The 24,892-nt window shown below is 41.4% G+C and overlaps 4 protein-coding genes and 1 long non-coding RNA gene across 8 annotated transcripts; 2 read left to right on the top strand and 3 right to left on the bottom strand.

The window, feature by feature from the left end:
- Positions 1-1,136, bottom strand: LOC135640245 (syntaxin-124-like). The gene has a single exon (XM_065154509.1). The coding sequence runs from the start codon at positions 922-924 to the stop codon at positions 1-3; it is 924 nt and encodes a 307-aa protein (XP_065010581.1). The 5' UTR covers positions 925-1,136.
- Positions 1,137-4,378: 3,242 nt separating this feature from the next.
- LOC103986978 (aldehyde dehydrogenase family 2 member C4) lies at positions 4,379-8,411 on the top strand. Of its 2 annotated transcripts, XM_009405140.3 has the most exons (9): positions 4,379-4,544; positions 5,069-5,211; positions 5,770-6,153; positions 6,501-6,590; positions 6,766-6,939; positions 7,030-7,167; positions 7,250-7,387; positions 7,458-7,519; positions 7,987-8,411. In XM_009405140.3, exons 1-9 carry the CDS (start codon positions 4,442-4,444, stop codon positions 8,258-8,260), a joined length of 1,506 nt encoding a protein of 501 aa, XP_009403415.2. In that variant the 5' UTR covers positions 4,379-4,441; the 3' UTR covers positions 8,261-8,411. The 2 variants fall into 2 exon arrangements, with proteins under 2 accessions (XP_009403415.2, XP_065010289.1); XM_065154217.1 differs by lacking the exon at positions 4,379-4,544 and having other exon boundaries at positions 5,079-5,215.
- On the bottom strand, positions 4,926-9,665 carry LOC135640086 (uncharacterized). 3 transcript variants are annotated; one of them, XR_010497166.1, is made up of 5 exons: positions 9,572-9,665; positions 9,420-9,494; positions 7,924-8,268; positions 5,803-6,252; positions 4,926-5,269 (listed from the first exon to the last, which is right to left on the bottom strand). It is a non-coding gene; the product is annotated as an uncharacterized LOC135640086 (long non-coding RNA). The 3 variants fall into 3 exon arrangements; XR_010497165.1 differs by having other exon boundaries at positions 7,970-8,268; XR_010497167.1 differs by having other exon boundaries at positions 5,870-6,252; positions 7,970-8,268.
- A 4,403-nt stretch (positions 9,666-14,068) lies between these two features.
- LOC135641067 (leucine-rich repeat extensin-like protein 3) lies at positions 14,069-16,339 on the top strand. Its single transcript, XM_065156087.1, has one exon. It carries the CDS (start codon positions 14,268-14,270, stop codon positions 15,915-15,917), a length of 1,650 nt encoding a protein of 549 aa, XP_065012159.1. The 5' UTR covers positions 14,069-14,267; the 3' UTR covers positions 15,918-16,339.
- Positions 16,340-20,755: 4,416 nt separating this feature from the next.
- LOC135641730 (syntaxin-32-like) lies at positions 20,756-24,403 on the bottom strand. The gene is made up of 6 exons (XM_065157389.1): positions 24,253-24,403; positions 23,610-24,165; positions 22,824-23,074; positions 22,525-22,697; positions 22,116-22,319; positions 20,756-21,158 (listed from the first exon to the last, which is right to left on the bottom strand). The coding sequence occupies exons 2-6, from the start codon at positions 23,845-23,847 to the stop codon at positions 20,999-21,001; spliced, it is 1,026 nt and encodes a 341-aa protein (XP_065013461.1). The 5' UTR covers positions 23,848-24,165; positions 24,253-24,403; the 3' UTR covers positions 20,756-20,998.
- Between the last annotated feature and the right edge of the window lie 489 nt (positions 24,404-24,892).

Genomic DNA, 24,892 nt, shown 5'->3' with positions numbered 1-24,892 from the left:
CTATCTAATCATGGTGGTCAGAACGGGAAGCAGCAGGAAGGTGATAAGGAGAGCAGCGGCAATGATGCCGATGCAGAACCACTTGCGGGAGCTTTTCTGGTACTCCCTCGCCGTCTCCAGCTCCACCGTGCCCCGGCGAACGAACGAGCTGGCGTGCGCGACGTGGCTCTCGATGTCGTTGAGCTGGTGGCCCTGAGCCTCCACCAGCGCGGCCATGTCCAGGAACACCTGGTGCAGGTCCAGTAGGCTCCTCTCGATCTCCTTCACCGCGTCGTGCCGCTCCTGGATCTCCGATATCGTGTCCATCACCTGTCCCCGCCCCTGCTCCTGGATCGCCTTCTGCATGAACGTCTCGCTTGCCCCCGACGAGATGAGCGTCTCGATCGTGTCGTCGTCCGCGTGCGTCCCCGTCACCGTGTAGTACCGCCGCCCGACCGTCTCCTTGTACTCCGCCGCGATCCTCGTCCTCAGCCCCTGGAAGTCGTCCATCAGGTCCTTGAGCTTCTTGCCCAGCCCGCTAACCACCGACGTCCGAGTCCGGTCCGCCGAGCTCCCCGGGCCGCATCCGGGGATGTTCCGGTGCTGCGCGTTGGCTTGGTCCAGCGCCTCGAGCTTGGCCTTCACCGCCTTAGCTTGCCGTAGCACCTGACCAATGTCGGCGTCCATGCGCGCGCGGACCGCCTTCATCGTCTTCGCGCTGTGGGCCGTCTTGCTCTCCTCGTTGGCTTCCTGCAGCCGGCGGTAGAGGCTCTCGAGGCCGCGGAGGTCGTTCTTCACGTTCTCCACCTCCTCAAAGAACCTCTCGAGGTTAGCACCGACGTCGGCGCCCGGCCCGCTCATGCCCGCCTCCATTTGGTCCATCTGCACCTGGTGCTTCAGGTTGGTGTACTGCTTGAAGGAGGTGGTGGAGAGGAGGTCGTTCATTGTCTCTTTTTCGGGATGTTAGTACTAATGTCGATGTCAGTCAGGCATGCAAGCTAATACCACAACTGAATCCTTAGCGTCGATGATCGGGGAAGTGATTCTGCCTTCTCCGACGTGAATCCAATCCGATCAAGAATGCCTCAAGATGGAGTCGAAGAGAAGACAGGAGAGAGGGGAGAGCAGAACGGCAAGAAGGGCCTCAAACGAGGCCAACTCAGAAATGGCCGCTGTCTCAAGGGAGGTGGTAGGAAAGAGAATGGAGGAAGAGGAGAATGGGGTGGTTGCCTTTTGGCTGGATCTCTTGAGGATCTCCTACAAAAGCTGGCATCCAAACACACGAGAGGGAGGTCTCAGGGTTGACTGCGTCTTTGTTGTAAGACCTCAAATCAGAAAGATCATCTCATGCTTTGAGAGCTTATTACTCTTTACTCTGGAGATATCTGTTCACTAAATGTACATTCTAAGCCAATATATGCCACCATTGTGTCGAGATGCATCATTAGGTTATAAGATGGATTTGATCATTGAGAGGAGTGATTGAGGAGGTCAAGTGGAGCCATTTTGGCCCATATTTTAGTCAACTTTGATAAAGACCAAGTTATTTAGTCACAGCTGGGAAACTATAAACTCCAAGCTGTGCTTTGATTCTTTTTTTATGTAAAGAATGTTAAGTAGTGTATTTTTTGGGCCAAAAAAACAATGACCTGCTTTGCATCAAATCATTTATCTTTTCCTTTTCTTGGTTGTGGATTGCATATAGGACCAATAACTTCTCTTATATCTCAAAATTGCAACTCATTTTTTTGGTAAAACCCAAAGTATGAATAAATAATCTCATCTATCATTTGTAGATAATGTTTACTTATTTTTTTTATTCAAGAGATGATCTTCTATACTGGCAAAATCTTCAATTGGGATGAATTCTAAAGCTCAGCATCTCTTGGGAATGTGTGTAGATGTGCTGTTGCATCCACTCGATGGATCAAGAAATTGTGCAAGTCTTTCTTCTGCAGATGTCATTACTTGGACTGAATCACAGGAACTCCAAAAAGAAAAAGAATCACTTTCCCGCAGGCATCAACAATTCATGCAGCGGGGAGTACTTACAGGAATGTGATGAACGTATTTGTTGTTTCGCTGGAGAAACCCTACGACTTTGTGCAGCTCCTATCGTGAGGAGAGAGAGAGAGAAAGAGAGATGTGGGAATGTAAATTGTTCTTCATCTTTCAGGAAAAAGAAAGAAGAAAAAAGGAACGGTGCATGAATAAGCCAGAAGACATCAATATCCCGAGAAGAGGACACAAACCTTATCACAGATCATCTTAAGATCTTTCCTCTCAAGCTCATGAAGAAGAATCATGGTCTACAAGAGGGGTCAGCTGATATCTCAATACAGATCCAAGTTGATCAAGAACAAAAGACTTTTTCTTTCTTGGCCACCAGCATCAGGATGACGAAGAGATAGTCTAAGATCTACATGTTGACTTCAGGGGCTTGGACACGTAGCTTGAGATCACTGACTAAATGGTGCAAGAAGGAGGGGGAATCCATCGAACACTGAATCCATCGAAAACTAAAAATGTCAGCATCGAAAAAAGAATTGAAAACAAAAGAGAGTATCAGAAAAATCTCCCTTTTATATACATCCATTTGTGTGGTGGCGAAGACAGCTAAAAATCATCTTTACCGGTCCATCTTATTACAAACTCGGTAGATGCGATCATAGAACCTCTTCTTGTATGCAATTGGATTAAATTTTGGCTACACAGATCACACGATCTCATCGGTATGGATCAATACGTTTGGCATCATTCATCGTGTTGTTTAAGCTGTCAAATGCTATCTTCACATGAGTATTTGCTGGCATTGTTGGACGTCACGCAGAGGACGACCGGTGAGACGCCCACCCCGCCATTTTACCTCACACAAACAAGAAACACTACAAAGCTACTGACAAAATGAAACGCTGGCGAAGAGACTAATTTTAGACTCTCATTTCTTTGGAGGTCTTTAAGGGTAAGAACAAAAAAACAAAACATAATCGATCTGATTAATGAATTACAAAAAATAAGATTTAGAAATCAATCGGGAGGCTTCGGATAGGTGTATGATTTAATATGCTTTCCAAGAATAAGATCGAGTATTCTTCGGTTGTGAACTATAGGTGGTTTAATTAAACCCATAAGAAACGTAAAACCTTAACCATTAAAGTTTTTTTAATTAAAGTATATATTAATGTTAACAAAATTCAATCTCTAGGAATTTTTGGTAGATAAAATTAAAAACATAAAACATTTATTGAAATAAATTTCTTGGTGCTACAATATGTAAAGTGTTTTTTAAAAACTTAAATTTCATCCGAAGAAAATGAAATGAATCTAAGTTTTGAATTATGTTTCTCTAACTCAGACTTTAATTAGTAAATATATTGAAACTATATGCATTATGTTTTATTGAAAATATTATGAGAGTTTTTTTTATTTTATTTTAATAAAAATAAGAAAATATTTAGCCAAATAGTAAAGGGGTTAAAATGGTAGAAAACCCTTTTTAAAGTAATTGCAATGCATTCTCAAAGTCGATCCATTTGTCTCGTTGGACTTGTCGCCTACAGTCTTCTCACAAGAAAGGTGCGAGGCTCGATGATTGCCCTCGTGCCCCCTCTTTTCTTGTGCAGGATGATGATAAAGACGATACAGGATGATAATACAAGAAGGAAAAGGAATCGATAATGACGATGATAGAGGAGGCGACAATGGATGAGGACGGATAATTTGGATAATTCTTGAATTAGGAGTATGATTTAAAAAAAATAAAATATAGATAATTATTTAGAAAATACCCAAAATAAGGGGTTTTTTAAAAGAAATAACCATGTTGTGATTTAACTCACGTCAGTATCCTCTAATTTGCAACTTAAATATCCATCATAAATTCTTTTTATCAACCATTGTGCTTCCAATTAGATTTTTATCTTATATCGCGAAGTATTTAAATTATGTGTCTAATTTAAAAGGATAATCGAATTAAAAAAAATACTTTTATGTTGAATCAGATCAGGCCAAAATCATTCCTTAGATTGTCGAGGTAAACATTTGGAAAAAATAAATCTGATGTAATTAACAAAATTAAAAAGAATAATATTTAAAAATAATTAAAAAAACACATATTTTGTGACTTATGGAAAAGAAATTAATCATCGACTGAGAAATCCACAGTCCTTTTACAGATCCAATTCCAATCAAAGAAACTTAACCATTCAAATTTGTTGAATTAAAATAAATATAAATGTTAACAAAATTGAATAATAGAAAATTCGAGTTTCCCAAAAAACGGTAAGTTTGACTCAATCATTCGCCATCTACAACATGAGGTGTGGATATAATATTAAATTTATGGGTGGGAATGGTGCCATCCACGCCTGCTACCAACATCGAGTGAGAAGCACAGCGTTAGCAACACCAACCTTAAAACGTGAAGCCTGAAGCATTGGGAGCAATTCCCTTCCTCTCGGCAATGGCGAGCGAGGCTAATGGCAGCACAGAAGACGGTGTCAAGATGCCCGAGATCAAGTTCACCAAGCTCTTCATCAATGGCTGCTTCGTCGACGCCGTCTCGGGTAAAGAAGCACTCGTCTTCCTTGTCGCCGAGCCTTCTCTTTCTTTCTCTTCTGGGTTTCTCTGTTTGATCACATAAGTTCGCTAAATGAGGGCAACTAGAACTTAGAAAGTGCTGGAATTACATCAAAATCCTGTGTTGCCTTGTCATGATGGCATCTGTCTCCTTTTTTAGAGGCATTAACAGTTGAGGATGTGGTACACAAAATGTAAGTGTGTTGGAAAACTAAATATAGTTGCACTGTCAATTGTCCTCATCTACCAAAAGGCAAAAGCATATAATTGGCTTTTCACAAAAAAGAATAACAAGAGTACTTATTCACGACAATTGGAAAGAAACAAAATTTGAGACACAAAATGGTGCTGGCTAGCTTAGCCCTTAGTTGATAAAGATTTTGTCACATCCTATATATATATATATATATATATGATCAACCATATATGAATCTTTTACATCGTTGCTGATACAAGAAACACATTTGGGACTTTCCCAAATCATATCTGACTTCAATTATACTTGATACAGGAAAAACTTTTGAGACACGAGACCCACGTACTGGAGGAGTGATTGCCGACATAGCTGCCGGTGACAAGGAGGATGTTGACTTGGCAGTGAACGCAGCCAGAGAAGCTTTTGACCATGGCAAATGGCCTCGCATGTCTGGCTTTGTAGGTTGTCTTTCCCTTTTAATTATTTAAAGCAACCACCATGCTGATGTTGAGCATCCTGAAAATGATTGACCAACTACTTAGCAAAATGCGGTTTCAATGGTAGATTGAAAATAACTTGTCATGCAGAACTCGGAATCAATCAAATGATATCTCCAGATAGAGTTTCTAATATATTTTTCTCCTTTTGATAAGAAGATCTTGTCATGCTATAATTGTTGTTCAGTTTGTATAAATCAGTCTCTAAAAGCTTCAAGCTATAACATTCACCTAAAGGACTGTCTGCAACTCATCTGATCTCATAATGGTGCTCTGAAGCTACTATAATAAAGATCTGTGCTCAAGTCTAGTCAAAACTCATATATCTGTAAGACTGAATGGTGAAAATCATCGAACACTGACTACTCATTTTCTTAGGCAAGGAACCAAATCCCAAAATTCATTTCATTCCAAAAGTCTTGAAATGGCATATGAATGTTGACCCACTAGACATGTATCTAAAATATAGGAATGTCAGAATAACTATAAGACATATCTACCTCTTTCTACTTTGATCAGGAAAGGGGGAGGATTATGATGAAATATGCAGACCTGATTGATCAGCATGCTGAAGAACTGGCTGCACTGGAGTGCTTAGATGCAGGAAAACTATTCTTACTTAATAAGATTCTTGATGTGCCGGGAGCCTCGAACATGGTCCGATACTATGCAGGGGCAGCTGACAAGATCCATGGTGAGACATTGAAGATGTCAGGAGAGTTTCAGGGGTATACACTGCGGGAGCCCATCGGAGTAGTCGGTCACATAATCCCATGGAACTTTCCGACGATCATGTTCTTCTTCAAGGTCGCCCCAGCCTTGGCAGCTGGCTGCACAATGATCGTCAAGCCAGCTGAACAGACCCCACTCACAGCTCTCTACTATGCCCACTTGGCTAAACAGGTATAGTATATGAAATCACTTCTGTATTTTTACCTGTAAAGGTTGTTTCTAATATGGCTTTCCTGATCATAGCACATTTGGCATAAACTCAAAAAACACCTGCAAAGATTCTCGTATAAGTTTTTAACAGGAAATTGCTGTAAACAATCAACAAGGCATCATTTTATTAAGCAACATGGTTACCAATCAAGTATGAATATAAATCATTAGCAGCAGATATAACACTCTGACACTGGTAAAGAACAATAGTTTGAATTAAAGGGTCATATGATGTATGAATCAAAGTCAAATATGATGTATCTGGAATGAGATCAGAAGAAATTAGACTAATTCCATCAATATTGCAGGCAGGTATTCCTGATGGAGTTCTTAACGTTGTCACTGGTTTTGGTCACACAGCTGGAGCTGCCATTACTGCTCATATGGATGTGGACAAGGTAATCTCTGACTTGTGACAAATGTCTCATAAGCTTGAGTCATCCATCACATATGTCTTGAGTCATCTTAAGTATTGTTTATTGAAATTCATAGATCATCAACCTGGCTCCAAAACTTCTAAAAGATTCACTACATTGTGGATTAGCTTGCCAATTATATTTTCTTTGGTATTAGGTTAGTTTCACAGGATCGACAGAAGTAGGACGACTTGTGATGGAGGCAGCAGCAAGAAGCAATTTGAAGTCTGTCTCTCTTGAATTAGGTGGGAAGTCACCAGTTATTATCTTCGATGACGCAGATATGGATATGGCTGTTGATCTTGCTCGTAAAGCCATATTTTTTAACAAGGCATGGATGGTTCTTTCACCCAATCTATATCTAGTAGTCTTTGTTTTCATACGGGAAGATAACACCATTGACAGTCATATGCAACTACAGGGAGAAATTTGTGTGGCAGGATCACGTGTCTATGTGCAAGAAGGAATCTATGATGAATTTGTAAGAAAAATAGCAGAAAGTTCAAAAAACTGGATAGTAGGAGACCCATTTGATGCCCATGTTCATCAAGGACCCCAGGTGATCTTCTTTAATGAAATCCTCACTGACAATTTTCATTCACAAATATGTCATGCTCATAAGTTCCCTTATCATCATGAAGGTTGATAAGAAGCAATTTGAGAAAGTTCTCAAATACATTGATCACGGAAAGAGAGAAGGAGCTACCGTGCTAACAGGAGGAAAGCCTTGTGGTGAGAAAGGGTTCTACATTGAACCCACAATCTTCACAGATGTCAAGGTAAAATTCAATAATTTTTTAGAATGCAAATTAGAAATTCCTCCCTAATATCATGTAATATTTTGGATAGGATGATATGCTGATAGCTAAAGATGAAATCTTTGGACCTGTTATGTCCCTTATGAAGTTCAAGTAAGTCTTCTTACTGGCGTTTTCATTTGATACGATACAGTATAGATGATTCAAGTATGCTTCACAGAAATCATGTGCATTTGCATTTTGTAGGCAAATGCAGCATGTAATGTTAAAGATTTGACATATGCACAAAGAACGTATGTAGGAAATAATGGGTACTAATATCATGAAACTAATGAAAATATAGTACAATACAGGCAAAAGATTTTGATTCAAAAACATCTGGTTGTTTCTAATTTAGTTTGGAGGTAATCCACTAGCACAAAACATCTAGTTTCTGATTCACCTAGATATATATGGATCAAACTTAACTTGGTCATAGTGATAATAAGTAACCACACAAAAGATGAAGAGGAGAATAAGCATAAGTAACACTTCAAAAGCACTACAAAACACTGCACCTTCAGAAAAGAGAATTATCTGCTACAAAAGCTTTCTTCAAGTCACCTTTGTTATTTTGCTAGGACAATCGAGGAGGCAATTGAGAGAGCCAACAATACAAGATATGGACTGGCAGCTGGGATTGTGACGAAAGACCTCAATATAGCCAACCGGGTCTCAAGATCGATTCGTGCAGGCATCATCTGGATTAACTGCTACTTTGCATTTGATGATGATTGCCCTTTTGGTGGATATAAGATGAGTGGATTCGGGAGGGACAGTGGAATGCATGCTTTGGAGAAGTATCTCCATGTCAAGTCCGTAGTTACTCCAATTTATGGTTCTCCTTGGCGGTAGAGAAAGTACTGAAGCACCCAAAAACAGTTGAAGGCAAAATATTTCATCCTTGTCTTTCAAATATGAACTGAGAAGAAATAAATGGATATGGATTTTGAGGCTGTAACAACATATGGTCAAGGTTCTAAGTCCTAGCTATAAGATTTCTTCATTTCACTATAGCATAATCAATAACTTGAGGTCCTCGAATAAAGAGCTACAATAGAAGTATAAATCATAAAAATTGTTCTCATCCACATACTAGATGGATAAATCATGTTCAAAGGGAAATTTAGTCGAGTAAAAACACAACCTAACAGAACATATGAGGTTTTCCACATTTATAATGTTCATGGTTTATTCGCATAGTTGAAAGTAGGACAATTACCATAAGCAAAAATTAGTTCCAAATAGAAAGGGAATCTCCATATCATGACTTCATTGAAATACTAAACACATTTTTTGAATTCATATATCAACCAATCTTCAACTGTACGTACATGAAATTGCCCCCTTGCTCCAGCTTATTGAAAAGTAAGCCTTAGAAGGTGAATGCTGACAAACATGATCTATCCAACAATAAATGAATCAACATTGATTGACTGAACATTTGTTTGTTCCCCTTTCAAGTGTAACTGAGAAGATTCACAGATAAAAAGTGTGATCATTTGTTTGGCAGCATCTTATTTTGCTTTTCCAATTCAATAACCAGAGAACACATGAAAGAGTAAATGATAAGATTAGGAGAAGATAAAGCATGATTAGGAGAGTTCTAACCAATGAATTCATGACCTCCCAGATCATAATTTTTCACGGTAAAGACTAGTTTCTCTTTAGGACCTCTTGGTTTCTTGAAACCGCAAATACAATCTTTTTTTCTATTTGTCCGACCTTTTATAATGATTGCAGCTCTTCCGTCTTCAACATCTTTCACGGTCATAATTAACAATGGGAATGGATTGTAGAACTGTTTCGAAACCCTAATAAACAGGCACAACTTTTAAGCTAAGCATGAACTCTTTCTTACCGATACACTTCTGTTTGGAAAGAATCGAACAATAACAACAACAAAGCCGTGAGTCAAGAATCGAACGACCTTTAAATATTTCTACAAAACCCCCTTATTGGGTTTCTACAAGAGCATGCATGATATTGGCAACGACAAGAAATTTGTGCACACCTCGACAATTACAATTGCCATGAGAGTGGACTTAGCAGTTGGAATCACAGAGGATCCAGACACTCTGCACATCACCTGCAGCAGAGGAAAACAAATTAAAGATCAGAACAAGTTCCTTTTCTTCGCAATCCGACGACTGAAAAAACTCGAACCTTCCGAGGTTTGATCGGAATCAGATATGACGATCAAGTAGGTCGTACTGTTTTATCCTTGAAGAGGGGGCTTTCGAAGGCGACCGGAAACCGGAATTTATAATGATTTGAAATGCATGACAGATTGAAGAAACCGGAATTTATACGGGCCGCGTGACCGGCCCAATTCATGAGAAACCCAATCGGTTCTGCTGTGTGATATGGCCCATATTTTGCCTATGTATACATATTTATTTGGCAAAATAACCATTCATATATAAATACATTTTCCAAAAAAATTGTTCTCATTATTCGCAGATTTTATCATGTATGGCCAAAAATTTCTTGGATGCCTTTACCAGGTTAGAACTTGGAAGGTGCATTCTTGAATTGGTTTAATTGCTGCTGGCAATGAAGAGCAGAGGTCCTACTTCCTGCAGACTGAGTTAATGCCTCAACCAAAGTTATTTATCATCATGTACTTAGTAGTAGTGAAAATTCAACATCTTGTAGTCTAAGTGTTAATTGTTTTTTATTTATGAAATAGGGGAATTTATTCCATATGATTCATCTAACTTGTTCTATCTTAATTCAGTATCAATGCATACTATATGTGACATTAGATTGCTCATGTTTACACTGTGATCAGGTTGCCAAGAGGAAAACATGCATGCAGTCACTATATGTCCATCTCCTGGCCCCTGGCCTTCAATAATTCCTTAGGTATGAACAAGAAGAAACTGTAGCTGCAGTTCCCTTCATGCAACTGTCGGAGAGATATATCCAACTTTTCTAGTTCATGTGTGTCAAGACTGCTGATCACCTAAACTCTAGAGAAGACTTTGTAGGCTTACTGAGCCCTTGAATGGTGCCATTTATTGCAGGGAAATGAATAGCTGAGAGCACTTAAAGTGGTATGTTTGCTACAGTGCAGCTGGTGCATTGGTGTTTAATGTGAAGGTGTCTGGAATTTTTTGCTAAGAACCCTAATTTTCACTCTTTGTTTTTACTTTTACTTCGACTTGTATCTGTTACCTGCATTGATCATGCAGGTGCTACCGACAGTGCAATCAGCATTGCAAATGATTGCTGAGGATTCCTAGATATCGCTATCTGGAATCATTCATGTCAGTAGGTTAGGTGATATCTATCTGGTGCTTATGATTGTTGAATGCAGAACAGCACATGTCGGTTCTAAGAACAGCTTGGGAATTAATAACCTGTGCAGTATGGTATTTTCTCGTTGCATGCAGATCTACGAGAAGTATTACAGATGCCAATGTGATAGATGGCAGGAAGTCTTCCCCTTCTTTCTGCAATACATGTTCCCTTCTGTTGACTCGATTCAGAAGGCATATGAGCGGTTTAATTGCTGCAGACTGTCAGTGGAATCCTCAGTTTCTTGACTTTCTAGTAAGGCAACGCTGCATTACAGGATCAGAAAGTTGCATGTGGGATGCCATCTATATACACCTAATGTGGCTGAAAACTAATCCAATTCAAGGTCCAATATGATTCCGATTTGGATACCAGGTATCTGCTAAGGTCCAAATAGAGTTCTGGTATCCATACTGATGCACAAACAGTGTTAAAAGGTGATGATATGATGGAACAAACTGTTGCACCAAGATGTTGTTGATGATATGACAGGGGAGACATGATTCATGATCCATATCTATCTGTTAACGAGGGTCTGAGCATGCAAGTAATCCAACAGTGTCTTGCTCATCTTGGTCCAACTAGTTGAGTTCCTCATTTGGACAAACTGAGAAGACATCACTTCCGACATCTTATCACAGAGACACATACTACATGCTGCTGTTAGAAGGAAGAGAGCTATCCGGCAACAGTAGAACACAAGCACACGGGCCAGAGGAGATGGTCACCAACACGAACGACTTCGGCGGCCATTAAAGCAGGCAGATACATCCCTTTTCATCACAAATGTGTTGTCGTCATGAACTCTATGAACATAATTATCATTTTACTAATGTCTGTGCTCATTTTTACCCCTTGATGGATGGAACATGACATATGTACTAGTCAAAATTTAATATATCCGTGATGGGATATCAATTCAGTTAAAATATTATGATGGAAGGAAAGTTGAGTTGCATCTCTCAATAGTTGAACACTCGAAGATGTAATGTCCTCATCATGGATCCTTTTCTAGGATATTGTTTTAATAGTACAATTCATAAAAATACTGAAGAAAGCAATAGAGGATGATATGATCATGTATAGGCGATGGACATGCGATCACGACCACCATCATCATCGTCATGATCGAGGGTGAGAAGGTTGACCTCCTTCTCCTTAGTTGGCTCCCACTTCCCCTTCAATGAATGTGCAACTGTTTGCCCACGCTATTGTCTGCACGAACCAAACACGCGTTTACGTAACTCGTAGGCTTTCTCTTTCCCCATCAGAACAGTTATGAAATGGAGAAGAGAGAGAGAGAGAGAGGCGCGACGACAACCGACACCATCCAGCGGGCCCCGCTATCGTCGTCGTCTGCAGCTTTTCTGGTCCTCGTCGCGTAAATTGCGGTCGCCAATTCCTCCTCCTTGACTCCCTCCCTCTTCTATTGTCTTCTCCTCATCACCTTCCTTCTTTGTTAACATGCATGTTAACATGCGTGCTTATTGACCATCTACGACATCGTTGAGCTATACAAACTCTCCGAACAAAAGGAAAACAGAGCCTTGTCTATCAGAAGGAAGAATAAGATTAACAACAGCGGAGATAATTGAAGCAGCTCAATCATGGAGGTGCTAAAAGAGCCTCAATCATGAAGCTTCTTTCTAGTTTCCTTCTCCTTTGGTTTAATGAGAGAATGTACTTTATGATCCTCTTACAAATAAAGGTTGATAAAATACAAGGATTAAGTATGACTTTTTAGGGAATGGAACTGTTGTATCATGCTAACCTCTCTCTCTCTCTCTCTCTCTCTCTCTCTTACTTTGTCAAGCTTAGACAGAGAGAAAGAGGAGCACATGGGGTTGAGAGCAATACGTGGAAGACTTTGAGGTGATTTGGCAACCACCGGCCGTCCTCGACCTCTCTTCACGTTCTGCAGTCAAACTGGGTTTCCATGTCCACACAGGAAGAGATAACATTTGGTAATATTAATAAGAATGATAATGACGATACTTCTCTCGGGTGTGTGTGTGGGGTATTGGATTGAGAAGATAAGAGAGAAGTGGAAGGATGAGGTCGAGCGACGGAGGAGCCATGGAGGAAAGATTAGAGATTGGAGTACAGCTACTTGCCCACTGGCATTTGGAAGGTTCTACTTTTCTTTCATGGAGGGGGCCATATCTACCTAGCTCTCAATTGTTTCTTGCTGCGCACCTTTGTTTGATACATAGAACATAACCCGTCCCTTGCTATCTAGTGTAGCCTCTCCTCAAGGCTTTTAATCACACTGATCATGCACCATTAGAATGTGACGTATCAATTTGGAGTCCAACTAATCGTCAACATACAATCGCTCTTCGAGAGGTGATACAACAGCCCACACAAATGGCTTAGTCTGGTCGTATGGAGAACCTTCCCAGTGATACCAGGAAAATGAGTCATGCATGGCTGTAGCCAAAGGTGACAACTTGATCCTTATCGCAGAACAGCTGTGAAACGGCGGAGTTCCAAAGCAATACGTTTTGCTTGTGCATCGCATAAAATTCTCCATTCAACACTGCATATACCGATCTATATGTATTGGATCACATTTTTATTATTATTATTATTATTGCTGTTTTTTTTTTTGTGGTTCTGATGAGGACATGAGCTGTGTGGCGTCCCACTAATATCGTTGATTAGCAACAGGAACGGCTCCACTACTTGATGAGAGGCCGTAATATGTTTTTTTTCGCTGGTTATTTCGTGAACTAATCGTAGGAGGGATTTGGCCACAGTGATGGTGATCGCGGAGGGCCAGCTGCCTAAATTTGGACCACGTCGGAGGGTGATTTGGATTCGGAACAGGAGTTGGGACGTGACGAGGTCGGGGGAGGCGCACTCGCCGCGACTCGTGGGGCCCGCGCACATGCCCGTCGGCTTCGAGCTGAGCCCGCATCATCCATGCACGCGTCCACATGAGACGGTCGAAATGACAGTATTATCCTCAACGGCTCGTCTTTTCTCCCTGCCCCCATGCGCCAAATGGCCACCGCGTTGGCCGTCGGTTCGGAACCTGCACCAGGGGCATTTTAGACATTTAAGTCGAAAGGTGCGCCCTCTAAAAAAATGAACGCCGTTCTCTTCTCCGCGTCCGCCTAATCAACGGACAAAACCACCCCAAATTAAACCGGCCTGCAAGCCTTCTCAATTATGATTAAGCCGGTCTCGGTCTAGCGGTACATTCCTTTGACTTATTCCATGTCTCTTCCTTTCCCATTCGAATCCAGCTAATAAAGTCGTTGAAACTAATCCGCCCATCAATTTAAATAAAAGAACCGGAAAAAAAAAGCCGAACCAAGCAGCTTTCGTTTTAAATTGAACCAAAAGACGGATCGGCCGGCCGGCGCGCGGGTATAGAAGCGAGATTAGCGGAGGCAGCCACGCATCAGCCCTCCCAATACCCTCGATAACAAAAAGCTTTCACGAGCTTTGGAGCTGCTCGTACTCCGAGATATTACCATCTGCCCTCCCAACTCGTACCTCGTTCCCTTCTCTTTTCCTATCCCAATTCCTGTAATCATTGTTCGAGGATGAGATGAAGAGGGGAAGCAGATCGGAGAAGAATCATCTGGTCCTCCTGTTCCTGATCTCAATTGTTGTGTTTGCGGCCACGACAGCGGCCGCCTTCAGCAGCCATGGCCTCACGGACGCCGAGGCCGGACTCATCCGCAGGCGGCAGCTGCTGTACTATCTCGATGAGTACGGCGACCGCGGCGAGCGGGTGAGCGTCGACCCCTCCTTCCACTTCCCCAACCCCCGCCTCCGCGACGCCTACGTCGCCCTCCAGGCATGGAAGCAGGCCATCCTGTCCGACCCCCAGAATTTCACCGGAAACTGGGTCGGCCCCAACGTCTGTACCTACCGTGGTGTCTACTGCGCTCCTCTGCCCTGCAATAGCTCCCTCAACGTCGTCGCCGGCATCGACCTCAACCACGCCGACATCGCCGGGTACCTCCCAGAGGAGCTCGGCCTCTTGACAGACCTCGCCCTCTTCCACATCAACTCCAACCGCTTCTGCGGCACCGTCCCCCACAAGTTCTGCAACCTCGGTCGCCTCTTCGAGATCGACCTCAGCAACAACCGCTTCGCCGGAAAGTTCCCCCGTGTTCTCCTCGATCTCCCCTCACTCAAGTTCCTTGACATACGCTTCAATGAGTTCGAGGGCGCGGTCCCCCGCGAGCTCTTCGACAAGCCCCTGGACGCTATCTTCATCAACCACAACCGCTTCGCCTTCGACGTCCCCGACAACCTCGGTAACTCCCCCGTCTCCGTCATCGTCCTCGCCAACAACCGCTTCCGCGGCTGCCTCCCAGCCAGTCTCGGCAATATGTCGAACACCTTGAACGAGATCATCCTCATGAACAACGGGCTTCGATCCTGCCTCCCTTCGGAGATCGGCCTGCTTAGGAAGCTGACCGTGTTCGACGTCAGCTTCAACCAGCTGCTAGGGCCGCTACCGGAGGAGATCAGAGGCATGGTCAGCCTGGAACAGCTGGATGTCGCGCACAACTTGTTGTCGGGGCGCATTCCAGAGTCTATCTGCGTGCTACCGCACCTTCAAAACTTCACCTTCTCATATAATTTCTTCACCGGCGAGCCGCCGTCCTGCTTGAAGGTGCAGTCATTCGACGACAAGAGGAACTGCCTGCCCGAGCGCCCGTTGCAGCGGTCGGAGAAGCAATGCAAGTCGTTCTTGGCGCACCCGGTGGACTGTAGTGTTTTCCGTTGCAAACCGTTCGTGCCGGCTCTCCCTCCGCCGCCGCCTCCATCCCCACCTCCTCCGTCTCCACCTCCGCCGGTTTATTCTCCCCCGCCGCCGCCACCTTCGCCGCCTCCTCCGTCTCCACCTCCGCCACTTTATTCTCCCCCGCCGCCGCCACCTTCGCCGCCTCCTCCGTCTCCACCTCCGCCGGTTTATTCTCCCCCGCCACCGCCACCTTCGCCGCCTCCGCCATCCCCCCCTCCTCCATCACCACCACCACCGTCACCGCCACCACCCATGCATTATTATTCTCCACCGCCACCTCAATACTCACCTCCGCTACCGGTGTATCACTACTTCTCGCCACCTCCGCCCTCACCTCCTTGCATTGAGCCACCACCTCCACCAGCACCTTATGAAGGTCCATTGCCACCCGTGGTCGGAGTCTCATATGCATCACCACCTCCCCCTCATATCTATTGATTCTTTTGAGAATTGTCCTCGTCCCACCCTCCATTGGACAAGAAATTTCTTCATTCATTTGGGATTCTTATGCTCCATCAAGTGTTCAATTTATTAGCCATGTTTTTATGTCTCCCTATGTTGCTTCTCAAAAACAGCTTGGAGAATTTAGATGAAAGAGGCAAACTGTACTGAAGATTGTTGCTCAATGCATGGGACTTCCATCATGGAAATGAAGCAAAGTTTGAGAAGGCAAAGATAAGGGGAGGGTGGGAATGGTAGCAACCTCTCCATAGTAATTTAAATTATTATATATGTTTGGATTTGTGAATAAATGGTTGACAGAGCAAGTGATAATGAGAAGTAGGTGCAGGGAAATGAATGTATAGAGAGCATGAAATGCAAGATATCCAAAACAATTATGGGATTGTTTTCTTTTGTTATACTTTGTTCTTTTTATTTATCACGAACACTAGTAGGTTCTCAAAGTTTTTCTTCACTACTACTTTCAATTGTGTCTATACATGTTCAATTTGTAGATCTGAGTGCTTGTATTTGGTCATCTTCTTATGCTGCTGCTTATGCCAAATTTAAGTGTATATTGAATCATTCATCTGTAGCTAACTTTCGACATGTGTGTCTAATGTTGCCTTGTTTTGCCTTCGATTTTGTCTTGGATTTCAGCAGGTAGTTCACAAGTTCTCAGTTATTTCAGATACAAAAACTGATTTCATATATTTGTTTTCATGATCAAATATATGACTGCTTATCCACTAGGATTCTGCTGAACTTGCTGAGGGCTAGGTTCTGTTGCTTTTAAAAAGTTTTAATTTCAACATATTACTAGGTGGAGATCATCAGCACTTAAAAGTATGCATTATAATTAGAAATGTCATTCTGGCAAAGCTTTGATATGCATAATTCTGGCAAAGAAGTAGTTTTGGTTCATTCATTCTAAATCCAAGTGCCTTCTTTTCGGCTGTAATCTTTGGATATATAAGCATGCTATTTGATTTGAGATATGAGCTAGTTAGAGCAGCTGTCCAAGGAGCATGTGGTGTTGGATTTTGAGATTCATCAAATGGTAGGATTGAGTACCATGGTTTTGTGCTTTTAATTTATGTGCTCCTTTCTTTGTGATACCTATCTGAGGTTAGCTGTGATCAGATCATGCTTGTGGTACAATCCAACAACTTGGACTGTTGGGGTTTTACTCCCTACATTGAGTTGGGGAACATGAGTAACCATTCACTAATCATCTCTATTGTGAAGGCTCCTAGTCCCATCTCACCCCATCAACCCATGTTCTGATGGGTTCTTATCTTGATGAGTCTCCTTGTTTGTTTTTGCAGCAAACAGTGGCACATGATTCTTTTAATACCATTGGCATTACCACCATGACATTGATGTTTGACATAAATCATGAGTCCTGCCTCCTCTCTCAGCCAGCTAATCTCAGGGACCAACAGATTCCTGGAGGTTGAAGACAACTTGAATGATGTTGGATGTGCAATTAACTTGGATGCTTTTAGTGTGTGATGAAGGATAAATCTAGGGAAGGTGAATCATTGAAACAACAGGATAACTGTTCATGGTATTTGAATGTTTACTGTATGCTATTTACTAGATTGGCTGGAATTAGCTTGTTCACAAGTGTGGGAACACTTCCACTGGAGAGAACAAATTTACCAGTATATAAGCATTTCAGAGATGTTTTGCATAGTGGATCTTAAAGTCGTAGAGACCTTTTGTCGCATAGATGTTTTTTAAGCAAGTAAAATAAATCTATTTTTATTATCAAATAAATTATCTTTTGAGTTATTCTTGTGCCATCCTGAGTTGTGCTTTGGCACCAATAATCATTTGCCTGCATATTCATTTATTCACTAACCTATTTTTTTTCTTTTTAGATCCTGTAAGAATAGGTGTCCAAAGAGTGCAGTTTTGCTTGGATAAAGTCAACTAAATTCATAATAAAATATAGTTAAAAAAGAAAGCTGACATAAAAAAGAATGCTATTCTAATAATTGCAAGGCAAAAATTAGTTACAGGGATCAAAATCTACTCGATCGTTCAACCATTCATAAGTTATATGAGTAAATGATATCCGATTACTCTAATTTTGTTGAGGGAAGAAATTATTGTTGTCTTAATCAGTTTAATATAATCCGGATCCATATATGCAAGGTTGTCTAAGGTACCTCCGAAGTATAAATGTCGAGCTCTCGAGGTGTCACCTGCATGGAAACTAAGGTCACGAGAGGTTTTTGAATTCGACCCTTGCGATACCTAAGTTAGTAACTCGAAGTATATAGACGTAGACACGAGTGATTAAAAAAGATAACCTCTCGAGATGGATCCACTAATGATAATATCAATCTGTCTCTCCATCGGCCCTTGAGGTTGCGGTGAGAGTTCTTCGTGCTTTCGGACAAACCGCCCGAAATGTCTCCGATGTATAAGTTCTTTAATATACTTTTTCAAGTCGCTACAATCCTTCGTGTCATGACCGTAATTCCGATGGAACCAATAGTATTTGAATATATCTTGTTTACCAATAGGGTCATCATTAGTGAGGGCCTTCTAAAAGCCAATTCTCTTCTATCCGTAGAAAAATTTTAGTTCTAATTATACTTATGAGGGTTAGTTCGGCCTTAGGCGAGGTAATTGTGGTCGTTCATTTCTCCTTCATCGTAGTGACATCAAGGTTGGGGCTGATTGTGGCCACTCTTACTTCAGCCTCTTGTGTGACTCTTCACGCATTCTTGAAACCATTACCTCGACGGTGATGTATTGATTGATCATTTGAAGTGCCTCTAGTGAAATTATCGGTGGTCTCTCTATCAATGACCAGAAAAGACGAGAGGGCTTTAGATTCATCATGAAGGTTTGTATTATGAGTAATGTCTCATCATGAAGGTTTATATTATGAGTGACGGATGAGCATCTAGCACGCCCCAGTTCTCGCTTGTGAACCGAGTGACAAAATCTACAAGCATTTTTTCTCCCCCTGCTTGAGTCAGAGGATCATTATTGCTGATGTCTACGGGCGTATGTTTCCGAGGAAGTGAAGTTTGAACACCTTCGTGAGCTGGGCAAAAGAACCAATGAAAAATGACTTTAGGCGGGCATACCATTCTCATATTGGGTCGCTTAACATGGTCGGGAAGGTGCGACACATCAAGGTGTTTGAAATGTCATAAAATGACATTTGGACACAAAAAGCTGTAATATGCTCCGTTGGGTTGGCATTGCTATCAAATGCGTCCACGAATGGGAGACGGAAGTCCGCTAGAATAGTTCCTCATAGATTTTAGGAGAATGATGACCGACTTAAGGTGGGGTCAACCAGTGCTTCCCCTTTTGATTATTGGAACTTTCGTCACATCTCCTCCAAACGTCGGTCCATTTGTTGCAGTTGGATTCGTAAGGAATACTCTATCGACTCCACTGATTAGACCTCAGATTTAAGCATGGTTGAGTGGTGGTGCAATCCGCTAAATTTCACGATTGGGGACCGAAGTACCTCCTCGATCGACAATTCGATAGGTCTCAAGTGCTCCTGGAATGTCAACACCATGTTAGGTCGGGAACCATGATGAATGTTGATGCCGATCATGGTGGAGCCAGTGATAACGACTGAGCTGGTGGCATCGCCTGCTAAGTTAACTAGGGCAAAAGCGACGCGACACCTATATCATGCCTATTAGCGTCTGTACTTATTGAGTGAGATTTAATAACACCTCGACGAAAATGAGCATGTGGCTTAAGGTCATCCTTGGGGGTGAGAGACATGGGTCAGACGCCAGTAAAACATCAACGTCTATGCCAAGGTAGATGCGCCCATGTGCAAAAAGTGTAGCTACAACCTTCCTTAAGTGAATGTACTATAAGTCGAGGGCAAAGCCTCTTCACTTAGGTGTTCATTGAGAGGGTCAGCGGGTGATCATTCCTACAACATTGGGCCCTCCTTCTAGCAACAAAATATTGAGGAAAAAAGTCGTAGAAGTCATGGTCAACGGATACGACGTTCAATGGTGGAGAGGTAGATCGATATTATTATCGGTGGACCTGTTTTGGAGAGTTACCTTTTTTTACCACTCATATATCACGAGTTAATAACTAGAGCGTTTGAGAAATCGAGTCAAGAAATCTCTCTCGACCTCGATTTTTGTGTAGGTGGTACATCGGGAGCTCGATGTTTTCACCTCAAAGATATCTTCGACAACCTTATGCATATGAGTCCGAACTATATTGGGCTGACCAAGATATCAGCGACTTCTTCCGTTGATACTCCTTATGCAACTTCTCAATAACAAAAATAATGTGCGTAGTTAAACTAAATTAATTGAAACAATTATGAGTTCTTGTCGTATATTGTAGTATCATGTGAAGAAGGTGCTTGTTTGCAATTTATGACAAAACAGTTCATTCTTGCTCCTTGATTGAGCCCATTTCGGTTGCTCGCATACTTACAAGTCACATGTCAATTTGAGAAAGACACTATGATTCCTCGGTTCACGAGGACACACCCATTCCTTCCACATCGTTGCACAATGTAGGCATCGATATTTGAAGCATATCAAGTTGGCTGATAGTATGTATGATCTTTTCAGTTCTTATGATCCGTGTATAGTCATAATGATCAACATCTATTCATTATCTAATCTAATATTTTCTAAAAAAAGAGAGTGGGAGGGCTGGCTTTGCATAACGAACAGAAGACCGTAGTAAACAAAGGTAGCAATTGTGACAAACAATTCATCCCTATATTAATTCTCATGTTCAAGAGATAATTGCTATACATCATCAGATATACTCAGCACCAAGTTGTCACCCTGCAGAATCAATAACAGAGGTATGTAAGAGAGCTTTATTCGATCTAATAGGTCTGATTCCCATTAAATCAACAACAGGTGCTAAGAAAACACTAGTATCGAGTGCCCTGTATGGGAGAAAATACAACCGTAAACAAAGGGTAGGGAGATAGCAAATCCGACCTTAACCTTCTGGAATTTGTAAAAAAAAATAATTGCGGGAAACAAAAACTTACTCGGATCATTGACACCACGACGGTCGCACTAGAGATAAGATAGATAAAATTATGCAACAAAAAACAAAAAGATCATAAGGAAAACCATGAGGACAAAGAATATCTTCATCATCAACCACCTATTAGAGGATATACTGGTGAGATACTTGAGCAGCGCGCCTTGTGCTCCCTCCACATTAGCTAATGTGTCATCCACGTTCTCATCAATCCTTCCGTAGTCAACATCAATCAGTTAGTTCTAAAACTGATATTTTGTAACCTCAATGAGAATTTAGTATCATCTAAATTCATGGTATATCAAAATCAACAATGTTGAACAAATGTGACCTGCTTCTTTGCAATTTTGCTAGCAGTAGCAACAATACGAAGCCTTCCATACAAGCTCTGATGATTATTTGTTGTTCACTTTTTAAGTAAACTTGATCTACTATCGATATTAACAAATGATAGTACAAAAAATTGATCTTTTAAACATCTGAACAGCAGGAACAAGATCATAGAACAGTACCTAATTTACCAGTGTGGTATACATTACCAACAGACACATTTGTAAATAATACACTTCCAAAATCCTAAACCTACAAGCATTTCGCAAAGCCTAGAATCAAAGGTTCGATAATGAATCTATACATGATTAAGAGTTTGGAGTTTCTGAATTGGGATTTAAACAAAAAAATAAATTCTTCCATTTCATTAACCTGCATACAAGACAAGTTATTCCTACACAGACTCAAAACTCAAGATTTAACAAGGATGTCTCTACAGTGCACTAACCACTAAGATATTTCTAAACTAATTTAATACCATATTTTTTCAAAAGATAAAACAGATACTCCAAGCAAGGAAAATAAGCATGAAACATGTCAAGTAAGAGATAGTGCATTACCTCAATTAACAACGGCAGTGAATGTTTATGTACATATTTTAGAGCAAACTATCCTTATACCCATAAATACAATTATGTGTGCATTCCATAATATGCATAAAAATAGTTAGTTGGCAGTATCTAAATTCTAGAAATGGATGCTTCTAGATGAATCATATCAAAGATGCTTATGAGTCAAATCTTAAACATGAATAGAAGTTCAACTCAAAACTATGATCTTAATTTGGTGAACACACAATTAACGTATAAAAAAGAATCCCCAAGACATAAAAGAAGGAACCTGATTGCAAGCTCCCCCTGCTGTGAAACCATCGTAGCTAGTTGTGTAAAAATATTGCTCAATTCGTGAATTGTTGATTCAACATTCTGAAGGGCTTCTGCTCTGCTCTGAATGTAGTGATCCTGTACTGGAGCCGTTTGCTGTTGTTGCTGCTGTTGGATCAAAGGTTGAGTTGACGATGATGGCTCCCCATTCATCATCCTCCTGTCAACCAAGAAAATCAAAATCAATTAATACCAGATTGTCAATGGACAAGTCTTGTAGAATAAATTCAGGATCATAGGCACATACAACACTAAAACCAAAACACTATGTCTGCAGTGCACTAAATTTATCCAATTCCTCAAACAACTTATAAGGCCCAACAGTAGCAAGCTTAGCAGATGGATTCTGTATCTTTCCAAATTACCTGGGAAACAAAGAAGAAGAATGTGTTGAGCCATTTTCCCATGGTGCTGAGGGAGCATTAGAGTCACTAATTCCCCTGGACGACAGTGGTCGTTGTCGAAGAAAAGGATTGGTTACATCTTTTGCAGCAGATGAAGAAAACAACTGCCTTCTGTTCTCATGAACCTTGAAGTTCTATAGACAAATTTCCAATCCTTTAAGCACCAGCTAACTACTCTCACTTATGCTCCAAGATAAGAAAACAAAAGAAACGACAAGCGCATGGTCAAGCCAAAATAGACGATGTATCACTGGTTTTACCTCAGTCCGCATGGTTAGAACTTCTTTGAACTCCTTCGTTGCACTCATCAGGCGATTTTTCAAATTATCAACAACAGTCGCTGAGTGACTGGTAGTATCTTTGGACATAGTCCCACTTTCATTCTGTGAATTACAGAGGAGTTGCAGATCTACAACTGCAGAATTCAGAGCAGTAATGTCCTGCTTGATGACTGCTGTCAGTTCTTGAATCTCTACAGCAGGGTCATCAAAAACTGATGTTCTTTTTGCCACTACAAAGTGCAAACACAAAAGGACCTCAATATATGGCATTTGAATAAACAGGAAACAAATGAACATCTGACATATCTAGGATTCATATAGTCATCTAATACACAGACATATATAGGCCAGAAATTAAGAGAAAGATGACTTGCACAAATTATTGGCAGTGGTAGATGCACAGACTATTAAGCTCTATTAAGGACAATAGCACCAGTTAAATCAAAGCTTTCATACTCCTTTCAATTTTTTTAATTGAAAAATTGAAAGTTCTCTCACATGATTAATTGATTAACCACAAATAACTCACTTTGTTAGTTGGTGCATCGGATGTTCATGCCACAATAAATGATTCACTTCATTTATCTTTAATTGCAATTATCTCTAATTGTTTGAGAAAGTAAGTATTATAGCTTTATTTCTAGTAAACCATGGATCCATCTCAACATCCTCATCTTAGCAAATTTGTCATATACCTTTTTCTTAATTGTACATCATCTTCATCTGTAAGAAAAAAGAGCAATCTGACACATCATAATTACTTACATTTCGCAAGCTTGGCAAGTTTCTGTGAAGTCTGATGAATCCCAAGGCCAATTTTCGAAGCTTTCCTGTTAAACCCCGATTGGTTTGAGGCCGTAGATTTTGGTCCCTCCAAGATAGATCCAGTGCTTGAGTTCGAAGCATCCGCTACCAATGAAAAGGGCGTCTTCAAGTTCTCAACAGCCTTGACGAACTCCTGCGTCCGATCACGATAAGACGCTTGTCCCGGTCTTGAATTCATGTCCAATTATACCTAGAAACGCAACAATCCACCGAAAATGCGACGGAACTCGGCCAAACAACACCACCCAAACTTGATATTATTGTCACCGAATCAATCTAATCGCAGAATTGCTACGATAAAAGCTAGAGTCGAATTCGCTTGCGAAATCTCCAGCCAAAAACCGACGTCTTGCGGCTCAAATCAACGTAAGACCAAGATAAAACCTGCGATTCCAGGAGAAGGAAACCCTATTTCTGGGCTCATAGTCCCGCATGCCTGGGGTTTCCAAGTCGATCGATTTCAGGATCGGAGAGAGGAGAGATCGAGGCGACGACGCTGCGATGAATCAAATGTCTTCATCAAATTGAGGAAAGGAGAGCCTCGAAGAAAGACAAGGGGATCTGAAGAAGCTATTTAGCGTACCTTTGAGACCAGTTGCATAGAGAGATCAATCGACGGATGGAGCGAGAGCGAAGGATGTATTGGCCGCGGAACGAGAAGTCGGTTAGGGGAAATTGTCATGTTAAGTGGCCGGAGGGATTCAAGTGAGTGGCGGCCCAATTAAATAGCCCGGTCCAATCGGGCCGATCTCCTAATGGCTGATTGATTTAAATTTACATAGTTGCGTCTTATCGATCAATAGACAAACAAACAATAACTCTACGATAAATTTAAATCAAATTATAAAATTTTAGTTGTTGTCGATTTATTCTTTTTGATCACTTAATCATTTTGACTTTGGACGTCAACGTCAATTTGTTTGTTATGCTCCAATAACATTCATGTTATCCTGCTGTTTTCATGTTTAATTTCAGCTTGGCGGAGGCTGAATTGTTAGGCCTAACTGAAGTTTCTCTCAATATCTGTTCTTGGTTGTACTGATGGAATTTGGGATTTTTTCTTAGCCTGAATGCGGTGGTCTATGCATGGGTTTGAGGAAGAGCGACTTCATAGGAGAGCACATTGGCAGAGACCCTTGGGAAGTTGCAAAGTCTTTTAGATTGCCTGGCCAATTCAGTGATAGTTGAAGCGAGTGTAGCGGCCATCGTTGATCATCACCATT

Source organism: Musa acuminata, chromosome BXJ3-6 (assembly GCF_036884655.1).
Source record: "Musa acuminata AAA Group cultivar baxijiao chromosome BXJ3-6, Cavendish_Baxijiao_AAA, whole genome shotgun sequence".
Taxonomy (NCBI): domain Eukaryota; kingdom Viridiplantae; phylum Streptophyta; class Magnoliopsida; order Zingiberales; family Musaceae; genus Musa; species Musa acuminata.
The sequence above is the reverse complement of the archived record's forward strand: the minus strand, read 5'-3'. Positions and strand labels throughout refer to the sequence as shown.

What these genes read in the sequence shown, in the direction of transcription:
- LOC135641730 (XM_065157389.1), bottom strand. Translation starts at nt 23,847, where the DNA reads ATGAATTCAAGACCGGGACAAGCGTCTTATCGTGATCGGACGCAGGAG. An exon ending in TCTTCTTCTTTGTTTCCCAG is followed by an intron (nt 22,320 to 22,524) that starts GTAATTTGGAAA and finishes CTTGGTTGACAG; the next exon opens with GAGGATGATGAATGGGGAGC. An exon ending in CAGGGGGAGCTTGCAATCAG is followed by an intron (nt 21,159 to 22,115) that starts GTTCCTTCTTTT and finishes TGACTACGGAAG; the next exon opens with GATTGATGAGAACGTGGATG.
- LOC135640245 (XM_065154509.1), bottom strand. Translation starts at nt 924, where the DNA reads ATGAACGACCTCCTCTCCACCACCTCCTTCAAGCAGTACACCAACCTG.
- LOC135641067 (XM_065156087.1), top strand. Translation starts at nt 14,268, where the DNA reads ATGAAGAGGGGAAGCAGATCGGAGAAGAATCATCTGGTCCTCCTGTTC.
- LOC103986978 (XM_009405140.3), top strand. Translation starts at nt 4,442, where the DNA reads ATGGCGAGCGAGGCTAATGGCAGCACAGAAGACGGTGTCAAGATGCCC. An exon ending in CTTCGTCGACGCCGTCTCGG is followed by an intron (nt 4,545 to 5,068) that starts GTAAAGAAGCAC and finishes TACTTGATACAG; the next exon opens with GAAAAACTTTTGAGACACGA. An exon ending in CAATCTTCACAGATGTCAAG is followed by an intron (nt 7,388 to 7,457) that starts GTAAAATTCAAT and finishes TATTTTGGATAG; the next exon opens with GATGATATGCTGATAGCTAA.